General features: G+C 44.6%; 1 protein-coding gene across 3 annotated transcripts; it reads right to left on the minus strand.

Moving 5' to 3' along the window:
• Positions 1 to 54: 54 nt before the first annotated feature.
• On the minus strand, positions 55 to 14,154 carry LOC308257416 (protein FAM228B-like). Of its 3 annotated transcripts, XM_080687004.1 has the most exons (10): positions 13,943 to 14,154; positions 13,228 to 13,349; positions 12,462 to 12,530; positions 10,073 to 10,264; positions 9,038 to 9,118; positions 5,822 to 5,909; positions 5,571 to 5,727; positions 3,270 to 3,377; positions 1,078 to 1,216; positions 55 to 233 (listed from the first exon to the last, which is right to left on the minus strand). In XM_080687004.1, exons 2-10 carry the CDS (start codon positions 13,324 to 13,326, stop codon positions 204 to 206), a joined length of 963 nt encoding a protein of 320 aa, XP_080543130.1. In that variant the 5' UTR covers positions 13,327 to 13,349; positions 13,943 to 14,154; the 3' UTR covers positions 55 to 203. The 3 variants fall into 3 exon arrangements, with proteins under 3 accessions (XP_080543130.1, XP_080543131.1, XP_080543132.1); XM_080687005.1 differs by lacking the exon at positions 12,462 to 12,530 and having other exon boundaries at positions 95 to 233; XM_080687006.1 differs by lacking the exon at positions 10,073 to 10,264 and having other exon boundaries at positions 95 to 233.
• Between the last annotated feature and the right edge of the window lie 1,320 nt (positions 14,155 to 15,474).

A 15,474-nucleotide genomic window follows, 5' to 3' on the forward strand; every position in this document is an offset into this window, starting at 1 on the left:
CAACTGCCAATACCTGGGAGCGAGGGTTCTCAGTTCTCACACAGACACTGAACTCAGACGTTAAGGGAGGTTTATTGCAGGTGCTTTTCTCAGATCCAGGACAGCTCCCGAGCGCCTCCCTTGGTCCTCACCCTGACGATGCCTGCTGGCAGGTGGCTTCCTCCACAGCAACCGTCCTCTGCGTCCTCTTGGCCCGTCAAGGATCAGGGCGTGTGCTCCGTGGCTGCCAAAACCTTGTGAAGGTGCACAGAAGAGGTAGGTGTGGGACAGGGATGCGGGGCTTACAGAGCAGAAAGCTCCTGGGCTAAGCTGAGCTGATCGCCTGAAGGGCCGTCCTCCCGACCCAGCTGAGCGGCCCGTCCAGCAGGCGGGGCTCCCACCTGAACCTCCCGAGAGGCCGACACGCTGCCAGAGCCGTTACCTCCCAGACAGCCAGTGAGTGAATGCAGGGATCAGAGGGCCCGGGAGGTCTGTCCTGAGCCCCCCTCGCTCTGTCTGGATTCAGAACCATGCAGAGATCTGGGGGGACAGCCAATCCTGTGGTGTGTGATATTTGTGGATCCCGCCCCCCATGGTCCTGCACCAAGTTTAACGAGTGCCTTACGATGAGAAATCTGCTCTCTGTAAACACCTATATTTCTATATAAAAACACCTATGTTTTTACGCTTCGGGGTTTTTACTCTATTCTGTGAAGTTTACTACTGGAATTTAGTACGTGGTCCTTCTGAAAACTTTCTACCCTGCTGGATTATGAGGAACAAAGCGCTGAGCCTGGCTTGGGCCTGACAAGTGGGAGGCGGTAGAGGTGGTGGAGAGAGAGGAGGGCACTCAGGAGGGAGCTGGGAAACCCTCCAGCCCACCCGCCAGAGGGCACCCCCAGGGGTAGCTCCCAGCGCAACACCATTCCCTCAGGGAGTCTGCCGCGGCCTCTCCCTCGCCTTCCTTTGTCTGAGGGTTCGGGGAGTCCACTGCCTCCTCTCTCCCTGAAATCCTGCCGCGCACAAGCTCCCAGCTGCCCATTTTGGTCCCGGCAGTCCTGCCTGGTGTCATGCACCCGGGACTTGCCCAGCTCTCACCGCATCCTGGTCTTCCCTCCGCTCTGCCTCCAGGCTGAGGCTCAGGGAGGGCCTTTCAGCCTTGGCCTCCTTGTGACTTGGATGCTTTCCCTGCTGAGAATGGAGCGGTCCTTTTCCCAGAGAGCATGACCTCTCGTTTCTGTAGGGAGGAGCCAGAAAGGAAAGGGTCCCCTCAACGATCAGCATTTAATTTCTTATTTCAGTTTGCAGTGGATGCGTTCGATATGAATTTGCATATTTTTATGAAAAAGAAATCCAGATCAGTAGCATGGCCTTGCTCCAGTCTTATTCTCACCTGAAACCTCTCTGCTGTTTCACCAGCTGAGCCAGTGTCCTTCAGGGGAAGGGACCTCTCACAGGCCCGCCCCTGGGCCTTCCCTGGGCAAACGTACCTTCTCCACCGGGATCCATGTCTGGGATGCCGCCCTTGTGTGTGGAGGAGAATCTCAACTTCCTCCTCTTTCTTCCGGGGGGAGTTCACGGACTTACACCCCTAGGCTAACATATAAGCCCCTGCGTACGTCAGCAATGCAATGTTTTCCTTCATGTCTGGGCTCACTCCGCCAGAATAGGTATTTGAGGGCAAAACCCCTCCTCCTTATATAGCATGTATAGGAATGAAACAGGATGAAGAGGTTCATTACCCTGAAACCTGGCCACTAGGTCTGTATGAGACCATGGCGGTGAGGGATAGGGGAGGAACTTACTCTTTTGGACCCTGATATACAGGAGTGATTCCGGGTCATTCTGTCTCTTAAGGCTGCAGCCACGCCTGAGTAGGGCTTAGTCCAATACTTCCTATTACTACTCAGTGTCAGTTCCCATCCACAAGCAGCAAACCCCACCCACAACAGTCACCTTTAAATCACTAAGCCCCTCCCGAGGCAATTCTGGCCTCTCTGCTGGACATGCCAGCTTCAAGCACCTCTGAGAGCCCTCGGCTCCTGCCACACGTTTATTCATCGAGTTCTGAGCCTCCTCGGGAAAGGGAAAGGGAGCCTGCTAGAACTTCCCTTCGGGCTTTGCAGGAATAGACAGTGGCAGGCCAGCCTCCTGAACAGCTGCATACGAGCTCATCTTCCTCCTGCCTTGATAGATCCTCTCTTCATTAGCAGCTTTACTGACGTGTGATTTACACGCCGTTTGAAGTGTGCGCACCAATGATGTTCAGTGTATTTACAGAGCTGTGCGGTCACCTCCACGGTCTATTTTAGAACGTTTCCATCAGTCCAAGACCTCATGGTGCTTTACAATCACCATTCCCAACCCCAGCCCTGGGCAACCAATAATCTATTTCCTGTCTCTATAGATTTACCTCTAACAACATGTCATATAAAGAGAATCAAACAATAGGTAGTCTTTTGTGATTGCCTCCTTTCACTGAGTATAATCGTTCTGACATTCATCTAGACTGTATTAGAACTTCTTTTCCTTTTAATTGCCAAGCAGCATTCCCTGTATAAATGCACCACATTTTGTCCATTCGCCAGTTAATGAGCAACACTTGGGCTGTTTGCAATTTGGAGATATCGTGGCGAGAACACGCACTCAGGACGAGTCTGTATGTGAATAATGTTTCCATTTCTCCTGCGTAGAAACCTAGGAGGTGAATTCCTGGGTCGCATGATAATCTAACGTTTAACCTTTTGAGAAATTGCCAAACCGTTTTCCCAAGTTACTGCATTATTTTACATTCCCTCCAGCAGTGTCTGGGGAATCTCATAACTTAATCAGATAGTTAACAGGTTCTTAACCATGGAGAGAAATACCTTTCTTTTAACTCCATCACCCGTTTCTGGAGCTGACTCCCAGGTTACACGCACAGTAGTACGTACCACTTCTCTGCTTCTAACACCTCCTCCCTCTGGGTACCCAACTGTAACAGCTACTACCCCACAAAACTAGTCCAAAATCACACTTTTACTGTCCAATTCGAGTCACTTTTAACTTACACGAGTCGTTAGCCTTTTTTTCCTGTGTCTGTGCTTGTCATTCCTGAATGTGTTAGCTACCTGTTCCCTAAAGCTGCCACCGCACCCAGGCACCGGGCGGGGGATGCCTGGGGTCGTGCCACAGGAGCCTGGCACCTGCCTTGGCACTGGCTCCAGCGGCGCCAAAGGATGGCAAAGGGTGGAAACACAGCCACGCATCTCGAGTGGAGGAAGAGCCGAGCCATGGAAGAACGGGCTTACTTGCAAAGAACTGCTTTTTCTTCTTTCTGGGATCCCGGCAGATAAGGAGCTTTGGCCACGTGTTTCAGATCGAAACTACTGACGTTAAAATTCCTTTTCACCTTCAGCCTTTAACAAGATGACATGGGTGAGGATGCTGGCAAAAACAACACTGGTCATACGCTTTCAGAAATTACTGTTAACCTTTGACGCTGTGTCTACTGTCTAAAACAGCGGTCACCAACCGGTGGTCCGTGAGGTCCGAAAGGTTGGCGACCACTGGTCTAAAATACCATCACTTCAAACTTGTGTGACGTCTTAGGCATGTGAGAGTCGCTGAAACCAGGACGGAGACTGGTTTACTCTCTACTGAGAACCTACTTGGCGAGGCAACGCTTACAGCCCTCCCTATCCACTGGGAGTGTATACTCTAACGTAAAAAGGCCACAGAGATGGTGTCATTTATAAATATAAAGTGTGCTTCCAAGAGAGACCTAAGCACTCCATTGCCATCAGGTGGCAGGCGGGTGCCCGAGAAGCCCGCAGTGTAGCCCCCACTCAGAAGTGGATTGGAACGTTGACGCTGGCCCTCTGAAGGGCGCCCATTTGCTGGCACCGATTGTAGCAGAGCTGGCGCGGCTCCGAGGCCAACAGCTGGAGCAGCACCTGCCTGGTCCTGCAGCTTCCGGATCACGGACATCGCACCCCTCCACCTGCCAGTTCTGCACGGAGACTTTGGGCGTTGTTCCTGAAACCAAGCCCTGTTTCTTAAGGCCTCCCAGTGACCCTGTGAGCAGCATACATCCTCAAAAAAAGGAATCGTTTTCTAGTATGGCTTCAGTGGCGTGAAAACAAGAGTCCTGGCCATTCTTCTAACTAACATACTCAGCACACTCGCATGCAAATGGTCACACACCAAAACTCATGGAAAGGATCTGTCTGGTCTGACTTCATCAGAATGAGTTTTCCCCAGAAGATGTGGATTTTGACATGTTTTGAGTAAAACAAAAGAAATGGGTATAGGAAAGATCTAGATTAGCGCATAAAAGCATAATTAATGACAAAAGTGTGTCCTATGTTAATATGTCCAAAAAGGTCATTCAATCAAAAAAAAATCACAAGACATGCCAAAAAAGCAAGACAACCTACAAAAAAAAAAAAAAAAAAAAAAAAAAAAAAACCAGAAAGCACACTTCTTTGAGGATGGGTTTCAGGTCTTTTTGACAGTCAAATAAAAATTACAAGAAATGCAAAAAAAAAAAAAAAAAAAAAAAAAGGCAAGATAAAATAACCCACTGTCAAGAGATAAAGGAATCGTGCCCTGGCTGGTTTGGCTCAGTGCACAGAGCGTCAGCCTGGGAACTGAAAGGTCCCAGGTTCAATTCCGGATGTGCCCAGGGGCGTGCAGGAGGCAACCAGTCAATGATTCTCTCTCATGATTGATGTTTCTATCTCTCTCTCCCTCTCCTTTTCTCTCTGAAATCAATAAAAAATATATTTTTTAAAAAATCAAATGGAGCCCCTGCTGGTTTGGCTCAGTGGATAGAGTGTCAGCCTACGGACTAAAGGGTCCCAGGTTTGATTCTGGCCAAGGGCACATGCCCAGGTGTGGGTTTGATCCCCTGCATTAGGGATCCTGCATGGGGCAGCCAATCAATGATTCTCTCTATTATTGATGTTTCTGTCTATCTCTCTCCCTTCCTCTCTGAAATAAATATTTTTTAAAAAAATAAAATGGAAATACAGAAATAAAAATCATCACATCAGCAGGGAATAATTCCTCTGATAGGCTCTTCAGCATATGGGGCACAGCTGAGGAAAGACTCAGTGAACTTAAAGATAGATCAGTAGAAATTGTCTAATTAAAATACAAATAGACCGTATCTAAGAACTATGTAGCTATGGAACAATATCAAATGCTCTACTATACGTATAATTGGAACATCAGAAGAAAAAAAAGAAAGAATAGGGAATAAGAAATATTTGAAGTGATAATGGCCTAGAATTTCCCCCAAAATAATGAAAGACATCAAACCACCGATATAAGAGCCTCAGAGAGCCCTAAGTAGGATAAACAAAGAAAAGGGGACAAAACACCTACACACATCATAGTTTAGCTAATGAAAACCAAAGACAGAGAAAATCTTGCAAGTACCCAAGAAAAAAGAAACATCACATGCAGAGAAACAAAGACAAGAATTACAGTAGATTTCTCATTAAAAACCAAAAATTTAAAAACAATGACAAAATTTATATCACTCTCTCAAGAAAAAGTTTTCTAATCCCAATGGGTTCCATAATTTCTACAATATTAACCATTACCTGCTCCTTTTACAAAAGTCACTTTCTATGTAGCTTGTAGACAGTTTAAGCCACTCATTTGGAGTCATAAAGCACCTTGAATTAGAAAGTTGTGGAAATCTGCAATGCAATTTGGCCTTCTCAATCTCTTTAAATTCTTTCATTGTATGTATTTTGCCTGCAAGAAGATTAGTAGTATAAATTAGCACAGTTAAAAGCAACTGTCATTCATCTTGACTTAGGAAATCATGTAACAGTTGGAAACTACGTACCAGTCTCACACTGAAGAAGAGTTCTTTTTTCATCATCTTTGTCATATTGTGCCTTTTTCAAAGGGTCACGAAATGGTGGGATGGTAACCTACAAAAAAAATACATTTCTTTGAGGACTGGGTTTCAGTCTATACTAAACATCCATGTATGACCCTTACGCTAGAAGAATCAAGAATACAGTATCTACAGCCCTAGCAGGTTTGGCTTAGTGGATAGAGTGTCAGCCTGAGGAATGAAGGGTCCCGGGTTCGATTCCCGTCAAGGGCACATGCCTGGTTGCCTGTTCGATCCCCAGTCGGGGGCATGCAGGAGGTAGCTGATCAATGATTCTCTCTTATTATTGATGTTTCTATCTCTTTCTCCCCTCTCCCTCTCTGAAATCAATACAAATAAAAAATAAAATAAAATAATAATAATAATAATAAAAGAATACAGTATCTACAAACAATAGCAGTCTAACCATTATATATGTTTAACACACTACAAAGAGAAGGGGGCATTCCAATACATCTCTTAGTAAGGCCTTCCAACCTGGTTAGTTCGTTTCAATAGCCTCTCCAGATCATTGTGGCTATTCTAGATACTACACCCAAACTCGACAAGTGGTAGTTTCTTAGAGATTAGTTATAATGTAGAATCTGAAACCATATCAATGAATTATTCAAACTCTGCTACATTAAAGTCCATTGGCCTGGCTTGAACTTTGAATGGATCTTTTATCCGTGTCATGAATTGATGGTTTGAAAATCATCAGATCTGTGAGCTATGTGAGATCTTCCAAATGTTAATACATTTCATTGTACAGTAACCACATTTACTAATATTATTACCAAACTCCTCAGTGAAGTCTTTGAGTATTGGAACACTGTCACATTCACTATGGTTGTTCCAAAGTTCACATTAAAAGCTCACATTGTATCACTGGCAACAAATACTGTCTGTTGTTTTTGAAGTGACAGACTCACTTTGCTAATTTTCCAGAAAATGTCTGCCAAATGCCAGCGACTTAACAACCACAGTTCTGTAAGTCGTTCTTTCAGCTAAAAAGATCAACCAGCCCAGCTCACAATTCGAGCAATCCTGCTGCAGCTCCGTTTGCAGCGGTGCGCTCTCTGCATACTTCCCATTCCCTGCTATTAAAAAGATGTACTCGCTCTGACTGGTTTGGCTTGGTGGATAGAGCGTTGGCCTGCGGACTCAAGGGTCCCAGGTTCGATTCTAGTCAAGGGCATGTACCTTGGTTGCGGGCACATCCCCAGTGGGAGGTGTGCAGGAGGCAGCTGATCAATGTTTCTCTCTCATCGATGTTTCTAACTCTCCCTCTCCCTTCCTCTCTGTAAAAAAAATCAATAAAAATATTTAAAAAATAAATAAAATAAAAAGATGTACTCAAGGATCAAGATTTGATAAAATTAATAATTTTTACTGTTTGATCAAAGATATTCTTCAGTGAAACTGGTTTGTTTTTTTTACTGTGGGTGCATGGCAATGAAGAATATAATGACTTCCCATATAATTTGGTAACAATGACTCAAGCTATTCTAAGGAAGGCACCACCATTGCTCTTGTACCATCAGAGCAAATGTCAACACAATGAAAAAGGCAAAAACACTTGGCTCTATTATGAAAACATATGGCCTAATAGACCCCAAAAGAGGTTTCAGGCTCTCAGAGGTCTATGTACTTCACTTTGAGAACTGGTGCTCTAACCTCCAAGTGCTCGGCTTACCTTAAGAGGTCACCTGCCAGCTGCATTTAGAAAGGCAGCATCTATATATATAAAAGGCTAATATGCAAAGTGTCCCTTTGGGAGTTCAACCGGGAAACTGGAAGTTCGATTGCTCGCTATGATGTGTGCTGACCACCAGGGGGCAGCGTGGAACAAGGGAAGGAAGGCCCCAGCCAGCAGCCAGAGGCCCCAATCGGCCCTGATCACCGGCCTGGCCTAGGGACCCTACCGTGCACGAATTTCGTGCACCAGGCCTCTGGTGGTAAAAGAACAGAATGGAGATTTGGTATCAAAAAGATCTGGTTTCAAATCTCAATACTCCCCCACACTAGCTGGGTTACTAGTTAGTATATCTAAGGTTCTTATTCTAAACTCTCAGTTTAACTTTCCCCTATAATAATGGGGAAATTATATACACACAGATACATACTCTAACTTGGGAGGAGAAAAAATGATCTGCTTTGCATGCAAATGCCAGCAGTTTAAAATGTCTATTACTTAAGGTAGATTTTAAAATTTTGTTTAACAATATCCATTTATTAGCAAAAGTATGCAAATTTATACATTCTGAAGAAAAATTTGGTAATATGAATCAAAATCAGGCTTAACCTTTAACTCAGCAATTCTGCTCCTAGCAACTTACTGAAAAAAATAATAAATAGTTACAGGGATGTTCATCACAATGTCATATATAACAGCAATAGGTCAAAAACAATGTAGACATTTAAAATGGAATATGTAAAAAAAAATGATGGCTTAGCAAGGTACCAGATATGGTTAAAAACACATCTATGCTATTTGCAGCTGTGTGACCTTGGACTAGTAACCTAACCTATCTGTATCTCACTTGTCTCATCTGTAAATTACCTGACATGGTAGCAGTGAAGATAAAATAAAATGAAAGAAAAAAAAAAGTTCTAACATTTAGAAAATCCCTCAGTGCAAGATAGCTGCTACTAATAATACAATTCCATGCAATTAGCAATTATTAAAGTTATATACTTACATATGCTGACAGATGCAAATCATAAACTATTAAGGAAAAACACAGGTTATATAACAATGTATGGTATAATCCTATTCTTGTAAAATAGAAATGTGTGTTTATACCTATATGTAGAAAGAAGTCTTAAAAGATATACAGAAAAGGGTCAATGAGTTCATTCTGGGTGGTTTTTAAATTGTTTAACAATTGATTTTATCATGAAAATGTGTTACTTTTGTAACAAATTTAAAAGTCTATGAAAATTTTAAACATCACCTATTACCCAATCATGATACAATAGTTTCAAATTTTACAGAGGTTTACTTTAATTAGGACTTCGGCTTTCTTGTTCCTTTCTAAGACAGGGAGTTGGGAAACTATTCTTAAGATGAATGTATTCTTAAGAATAGGATTATACCATACATTAAGAAGACAACTCACATATCAAAAAAGCTAATACCTAAGACATAACACCAAAGTTAAAATAAGAAATCTATCCTACCTTCAGAAAATCCAGGTCCTCTTTGTTTTTGTAAAATGGGTCGTACTCTTTTGGATCATAATGCTCTATAAATGCATTTCCCTACAGGAAGGAAATAAGCTACACATAAGAACAAGAGGTGCACAATTCATTCTGAGCATAACAGGACTCGAGTCAAACACACAAACCAATTTTAATGCTTCCGAGTGGCATCAGTAACAAGTGCAAAAGGGAAGGGAAGTCCAGCTTCTAAATTAAATTTAATGTATCCAAGTAATAAACACTATAGTGATAGGCAGAATTCACTTAAAATTTGTAAGATCTTAATAAAGAATTTTGGAACACTAAAAGATTTGGGAATTTGTTTTTTAATGCCTACTAGTCAAATAGCTCAGATCTCTTAAAAATGCCAAGAGAACATAAATATTTTATAGCTTTGTAGATAATAGAATTCCAGAAAAAAATATATATATGTTCTGAACCTAGAGTTCAAAATTTTTAAATTGGTGTATAAAATTAACAATTACCTGAGTACAACAAAGAAAACTGATTCTAATGTACACATTTAAATCCAGAACTAACCCTCCTCCTCCATCTGTTCCACATGCCCTGGATTTAAAAGTAGTGTGTGTTGCCCTAACCGGTTTGGCTCAGTGGATAGAGCATCAGCCTGCGGACTCATGGGTCCCAGGTTCGACTCCGGTCAAGGGCATGTACCTTGGTTGCGAGCACATACCCAGTAGGGGGTGTGCAGGAGGCAGCTGATCGATGTTTCTCTCTCATCCATGTTTCTAACTCTATCCCTCTTCCTTCCTCTCTGTAAAAAATCAATAAAATATATTTTAAAAATAAAATAAAATAAAATAAAAGAAGTACTCATTAGGTAACAATTTTAAAAAAATAAATAATAAATAAATAAAAGTGTGTGCTGTAATAAAATATAAATTACTCATATATAGAGTGGGGAGGGGCAGGCTGTTTGAATGATTATAAATAAAGATAACCATCGTTTTTAAACCAACTGGGGGGAAAAAGTGTCAAATGGTCTCTTAATACCTTTTTATTTACGTATTTTAAGAAGGTATCTAATTCCTGGTGTCTCCTTTTTTTAATCTTCTTATGTGAACAAACTTTCTCCATGATTTTCTTCTGGAGAGGACCTGCCACATGGTCAACCCATCTTTTGTATAACATCTCCTTTCTTCTTGTATTTAAGAAGTCGTGATGTTGTAAATACTTATCTAATTCCTAGTACACAGGGGTGTAAGAGATAAATATGTTATCTGAACTCTTTCTTGTTCTAAAATTTAAACTTCATTTCTATTCCTAAGAATAGCCCACAAAGTCATTCATTCATTCAGTCATTTACTTGGCTTCTACTGTGTGACACACACACTATACTGGGAAAAGGAATAATGGGTAAATTAGACAGCATGCCAGCTGTCCATGGAGAGACACACTACAAAACAAAGCCACAGAACAACCGGAGGGACAATGTAACAAGATATATTTTTTTCCCCAAAAAACTATCTACACATGCTTTGAATAAGTGTAAAGGTAGTGTTTATTTTTATTTTTTTAATATATTTTATTAATTTTTTACAGAGAGGAAGGGAGAGGGAGAGAGAGTCAGAAACATCGATGAAAGAGAAACACCAATCAGCTGCCTCCTGCACACCCTCCAATGGGGATGTGCCCGCAACCAAGGCACATGCCCTTGACCAGAATCGAACTCGGGACCCTTGAGTCCACAGGCCGACGCTCTATCCACTGAGCCAAACCGGTTAGGGCTGTAAAGGTAGTATTTATTAAAATACACTTCATTTTCAAAATTAAGCTATCAGCTGTTAAAGCGTGTATACATTTTTTGGGGGACACCCTAAACCTGTAATTAAAAACAGGGACGCAAACAGACACTTGTATAGCAGTGTTCACTGCAGCTTTATTCACAATAGCCAGAAGGTAGAATAGAAGCAACCCAAGTTCCCATCAACAGATGAATGTATAAACTAAACGTGGCATTTACATACCAGGGAGTAATACACAGCTGTAGAAAGGGGGAGACGTTCTGACACATGCTACAACACAAATGAACCTTGAAAACAACATGCCAAGAGGCATAAGCCATAAAAGGACCAATAATGTAGGATTCCACTTACGTAAAATATCTAGACTAGGCAAATGGATAGAGACAGAAAGCGAATTAGAGGTTAGCAGAGGCTTGGGGAGGGAAGGAAGGAGAGTTATTGTTTAATGAATACAAAGTTTCCGTGAGGGTGATGAGAGTTTTGGAAATAGTGGCGATGGTTGTGCAAGTAAATGCAATTTTGCTGAATTGTACACTTAAAAAGGTTCAAAATAGCAAATGTTATGCTATCTATGTTTTACCACAATAGAAAAAATATTTTTAAATTTTTTAAAATATTCCCAAAGTGAGAGGCATTTCAGAGGGGCCTTACAGAAGGAAGAGTTATCTAGGAAGAGAAGAGATGACAGAGAAAATGGAAGAAGAATATTCCCTGGGGGGGAAAGAGACAAAGCAAAGAGACAGGAGTATAGACAGCCTAGTCCAAATGGCCTGCAAAGAAAATGCCTGGTTTAGGCTATAAACTCAGCCATTCTCACAAAACTTCTCTTCATCAAGCCAATGAAATCATGTAATTATTGGGATCAACAACATAACATTTAAAGTGGGGGGAAAAAAGAGCCCTAGAGCTTCCTACTTTGTCAGGATTACCATTCCCAAACTTCAGGTCATAGCACACTTCAACCATTCCTTTTTAAACATCTCTAAAGAAAATTCCTAAAAACAAAAATAGGTTACCTATTCCAGTGTTTAGTGGACGTTCACATGGACATTCGCCTTGTCTTAGACTTAAACCCATCCTGCTATAGTTAGAGCCTTGTTCTGACCTAGGTTTACATGAGTAATACTTGGTTGCTATGTACCAAGAACAATTCTTAAAGCTCTTAACAATACATAGTGACTCCATCAAAGCCCCACTACGATGAAGGAACAAGTGAGAAGGTACCTGTGAAAGAATCCCCACAAAGTATAGGAAAAGAGGAAGTCAGTTAAAGCAACCTCAGAGACCCCTTAAACTTAATCCTTAGGGGCTAATGAGTGTTTTTAAATTTTATTTTTTAAAACTTGTATAATGATGATGAACTACATGTAAAATGAGAAAAAAAATTAAATATATTTTTATTGATTTCAGAGAGGAAGGGAGGGAGAGAGAGATAGAAACATCAATGATGAGAAAGAATCATTGATGGGTTGCCCCCTGCACGCCCCACACTGGGGATCGAGCCTGCAACCCAGGTATGTGCCCTGACCAGGAATCGAACTGTGACCTCCTGGTTCATAGGTAGGCACTCAACTACTGAGCCACGCCAGCCGGGCAAGAAAGAAAATGAATTGAAACATTCTATAGTCAATGCTTACCTTATTTACATAATTTTCTCTATATAATATTGATTTAATAGCTGCATTAATATCCTCTCTGGCAAATGCCTAAAATGACAATGAAATTTTGAAAGTCAAATCTCAAAATACAAATTATTTATACTATCTTGACTTATATTTTACATGATAGACATATCTCTGGAAAATTCTCTGTAAATCCAGTTTTTATACCTAAAATGATATCATAAAGTATCATTTAAAGAGTGTTTGAATCTTCCTGCTTTCAGCTAAACTCATTCTAGGGGGGGCGGGGAAACTATAGTGACAGAAAGCAAATCCGAGATTGTCTTGATGGCTGGCAGGGAGGGAGGGACTGCCAAGGACACAGTGAAGAAACTCTGGGAGTATTGACTTGGTTCGTTATCTTGATGGTGGTGATGATTTCATGTGGGTATACATGTTAAAATTTATCAGCCTGTCCACCTTAAATATATGCCATTGAGTGTATGTATATCAATTAGACCTTTATAAAGCTGTTTAGAAAAAATAACCATTTTAAAAAATACACAATACGTATAAATTGTGTGCTTCAAGAGAAACTTTGTAACTTTGTTATATTAGAACAGGTATATAATCCATGACCCGTGATTCCACCTTGAAGAAGCTAGAAAATGCAGAGCAAACACAAAGGTAGTAAGAAGCAGAGAATGAAACAGAAAACATGGGGAAAAATGTTACATTTCACACAAGGCAGTTCTCCATGCAAGCACCCAGGTACAAGCTTCAAGACGCCACACCCCTGTACCTCCACAAAAGACAGTGGCTGCGGCTCCAACCACTCTTTGGAGGTCTTGAGTCTGAGAGTCTTGTCAATGATCAGATCATCGCTGTCTAAATTACTCATTGTGGTCCCAAACAGCAGAGCCCCTGGGAAAACGGAAACGTGCGCTTATTTAGTAATGAGAAGTCAGCATCTCCTTCTCGTCTGTTTCATAAATCGTCGATACTTGTGAGCACCGACGGCGGAGGGCGGGATTCTGAACCCGGGCCCTCCACCCACGCTGTCCCCAGCAAGGGCCTCCACCACGGCTCCTGACCCTGTCCCCAGAACCAGGGCGGTTCCCTCTGCCCGCACCCGCGTCCCCCTAAATTCCAGGCTTCCCACTGCCCCCACCACACGGCCCCTTGGAAACAGGGTGCAACGGTGGCCTGGCTTCTGGGAGGCCCACCGCAGCCGTGTTCTGACCCAAGGCCCGCGCTGCAACTTCCCGGCTGCTGGAGCCCACAGCGCGGGGCTGCGGAGGAGCAGGGGCTTTGGGACAAAACGTCCTGGTCCCCAGGGCCCCGCCTCCAGGCCTGTCTCCGGGGGAAGCTGCCCGTAGGGCTTGCGCTGTAACCCTGCAGCACCCAGGCCTGCGCCCCTTCCCCCCGGGTCAGCAGGTGCGGGCGGCCTCCGCCCGCCTGGCACAGAGGGCGCTGGCCGCCCCGGGCACCTCTCGCCCTCCGGAGACTGGCCGGACCTTCGGCGCCCCCGCCCCGCGCGGGGTCCGGCCCGACGGCCCACGGCCCCCGAGGCGGAGGCGGCGGCGGCGGCTGGAGGGTGAGCCCGCCGGGCCCAGGGCCTCCGAAGAGAAGGACGTTTCGCGTTGGCGTCTCGGGTCGCCGTGGCAACGACCAGTCCGCGCGGCGCTGCCTCCCGAGCCCCTGCAGCTGCGGCGCCGCGGCCGCGTCGGGCGGGGCAGGAACCTGGACCGGCGGACGCGGGTGGGCAGGTGGGTCCTGGTTTGCAGCCCGAGGCGGAGCGCTTCTCGGGGACGGGCAGCTGTCGCCGCCAAAAGCTGGCACGTGGCCTCCTGCCCCGCCTGCCCCGCGTCCGTGGACCGGTTGCCCGCACACCCGCCGGGCCGAGCGCTGGGCTCCTGCCCCAGAGCCCGGTGGCTTCCGCGCCCGCCTGGCCCACGCGCTTCCCCGATTCCCCGGTGCTTCCTGCGCGTCCCCCCAGCCCACAGCGCTGGTATTCCCCCTCCACCGCCCTCAGCCCGGCTCGGGGGACCCCCGCCCCCCAACACACACACACACACACACACCTGTGGTCCAATCCTCGCTGAAGTGAGAGGCAGACGGGGGCGCCGGTCCTCAGTGTCCCGCAGAAGGACGGGTGTCAGGATTTGTCCCGATGGGACCGTCCGGGAAGACTTGGCGCCTCGTGCGGGAAATGTCGCCTTAAGGACCTTAAAAGTGTGTTCAGTCGCCGGGGGTGTCCATAGTGTCCCCATGCTGGTCCGCGAGAAGGGAATGCGAGGACTCACCACCCGCATGTCATGTCGCTCGTTTCCCTGGTTCAGTGGCTGCCACCCCAGCAGGCGTTTGTTTTTTGGGTTTTTGTTGTTGGTTTTTTTAAATATTTTTTATTGATTTCAGAGAGGAAGGGAGAGGGAGGGAGAGAAAATCAATGATGAGAGAGAATCATTGATCAGCTGCCTCCTGCACGCCCCACCCTGGGGATCCAGCCGCAACCTGGCGTGTGACCTGACCAGGAATCCAGTGGTGACCTCCTGGTTCATAGGCCGGTGCTCCACCACGGAGCCACGCCTGCTGAGCTGTTTTTTGTTTTTTTAATCCCGGATGGTTCAGATGCAAACCACTAACACCGCTAGAAAGTTATGACTTGTGATTTTCCAAACTCACTGCATCGCCTGCTCTGTGTGAACTGTGATTTTCTATGATTCCAGGATTTTATGTTCCTCTTTGAGTTTTGGTGGACACTGAATGATGGACTGCCACTCTCCCTCCTGATGCTGATACTGAAACTGTCTGAAGTATTTCGGGGAGATCTGCCTTCACAGGCCTTTACAAGGGAAGCCAGAGCCCATCCTTTAACTGCAGCGCCTTTTTCCAGCTGAGTGAGCGTAAGCCGTTTGCAGGACTTACTGTCAGACGCCCTCCTGGGCACCAAGCATGTGGACAGCGCAGCCCCTCCAACTCCTGGAGCGGATCCTGCGTGGAGCATCACCAGGGTTTAGTGTAAGAAAAATGTTTGGGCGTGGATTTT

The sequence above is a fragment of the Plecotus auritus genome (assembly GCF_963455305.1).
Source record: "Plecotus auritus genome assembly, chromosome: 8".
In the NCBI taxonomy this organism is placed as follows: Eukaryota; Metazoa; Chordata; class Mammalia; order Chiroptera; family Vespertilionidae; genus Plecotus; species Plecotus auritus.

What these genes read in the sequence shown, in the direction of transcription:
- LOC308257416 (XM_080687004.1), bottom strand. Translation starts at nt 13,326, where the DNA reads ATGAGTAATTTAGACAGCGATGATCTGATCATTGACAAGACTCTCAGA. An exon ending in TAAAATACGTAAATAAAAAG is followed by an intron (nt 9,119 to 10,072) that starts GTATTAAGAGAC and finishes TCCTTCCTGTAG; the next exon opens with GGAAATGCATTTATAGAGCA. An exon ending in AGGACCTGGATTTTCTGAAG is followed by an intron (nt 5,910 to 9,037) that starts GTAGGATAGATT and finishes TTTTTTTTGTAG; the next exon opens with GTTACCATCCCACCATTTCG.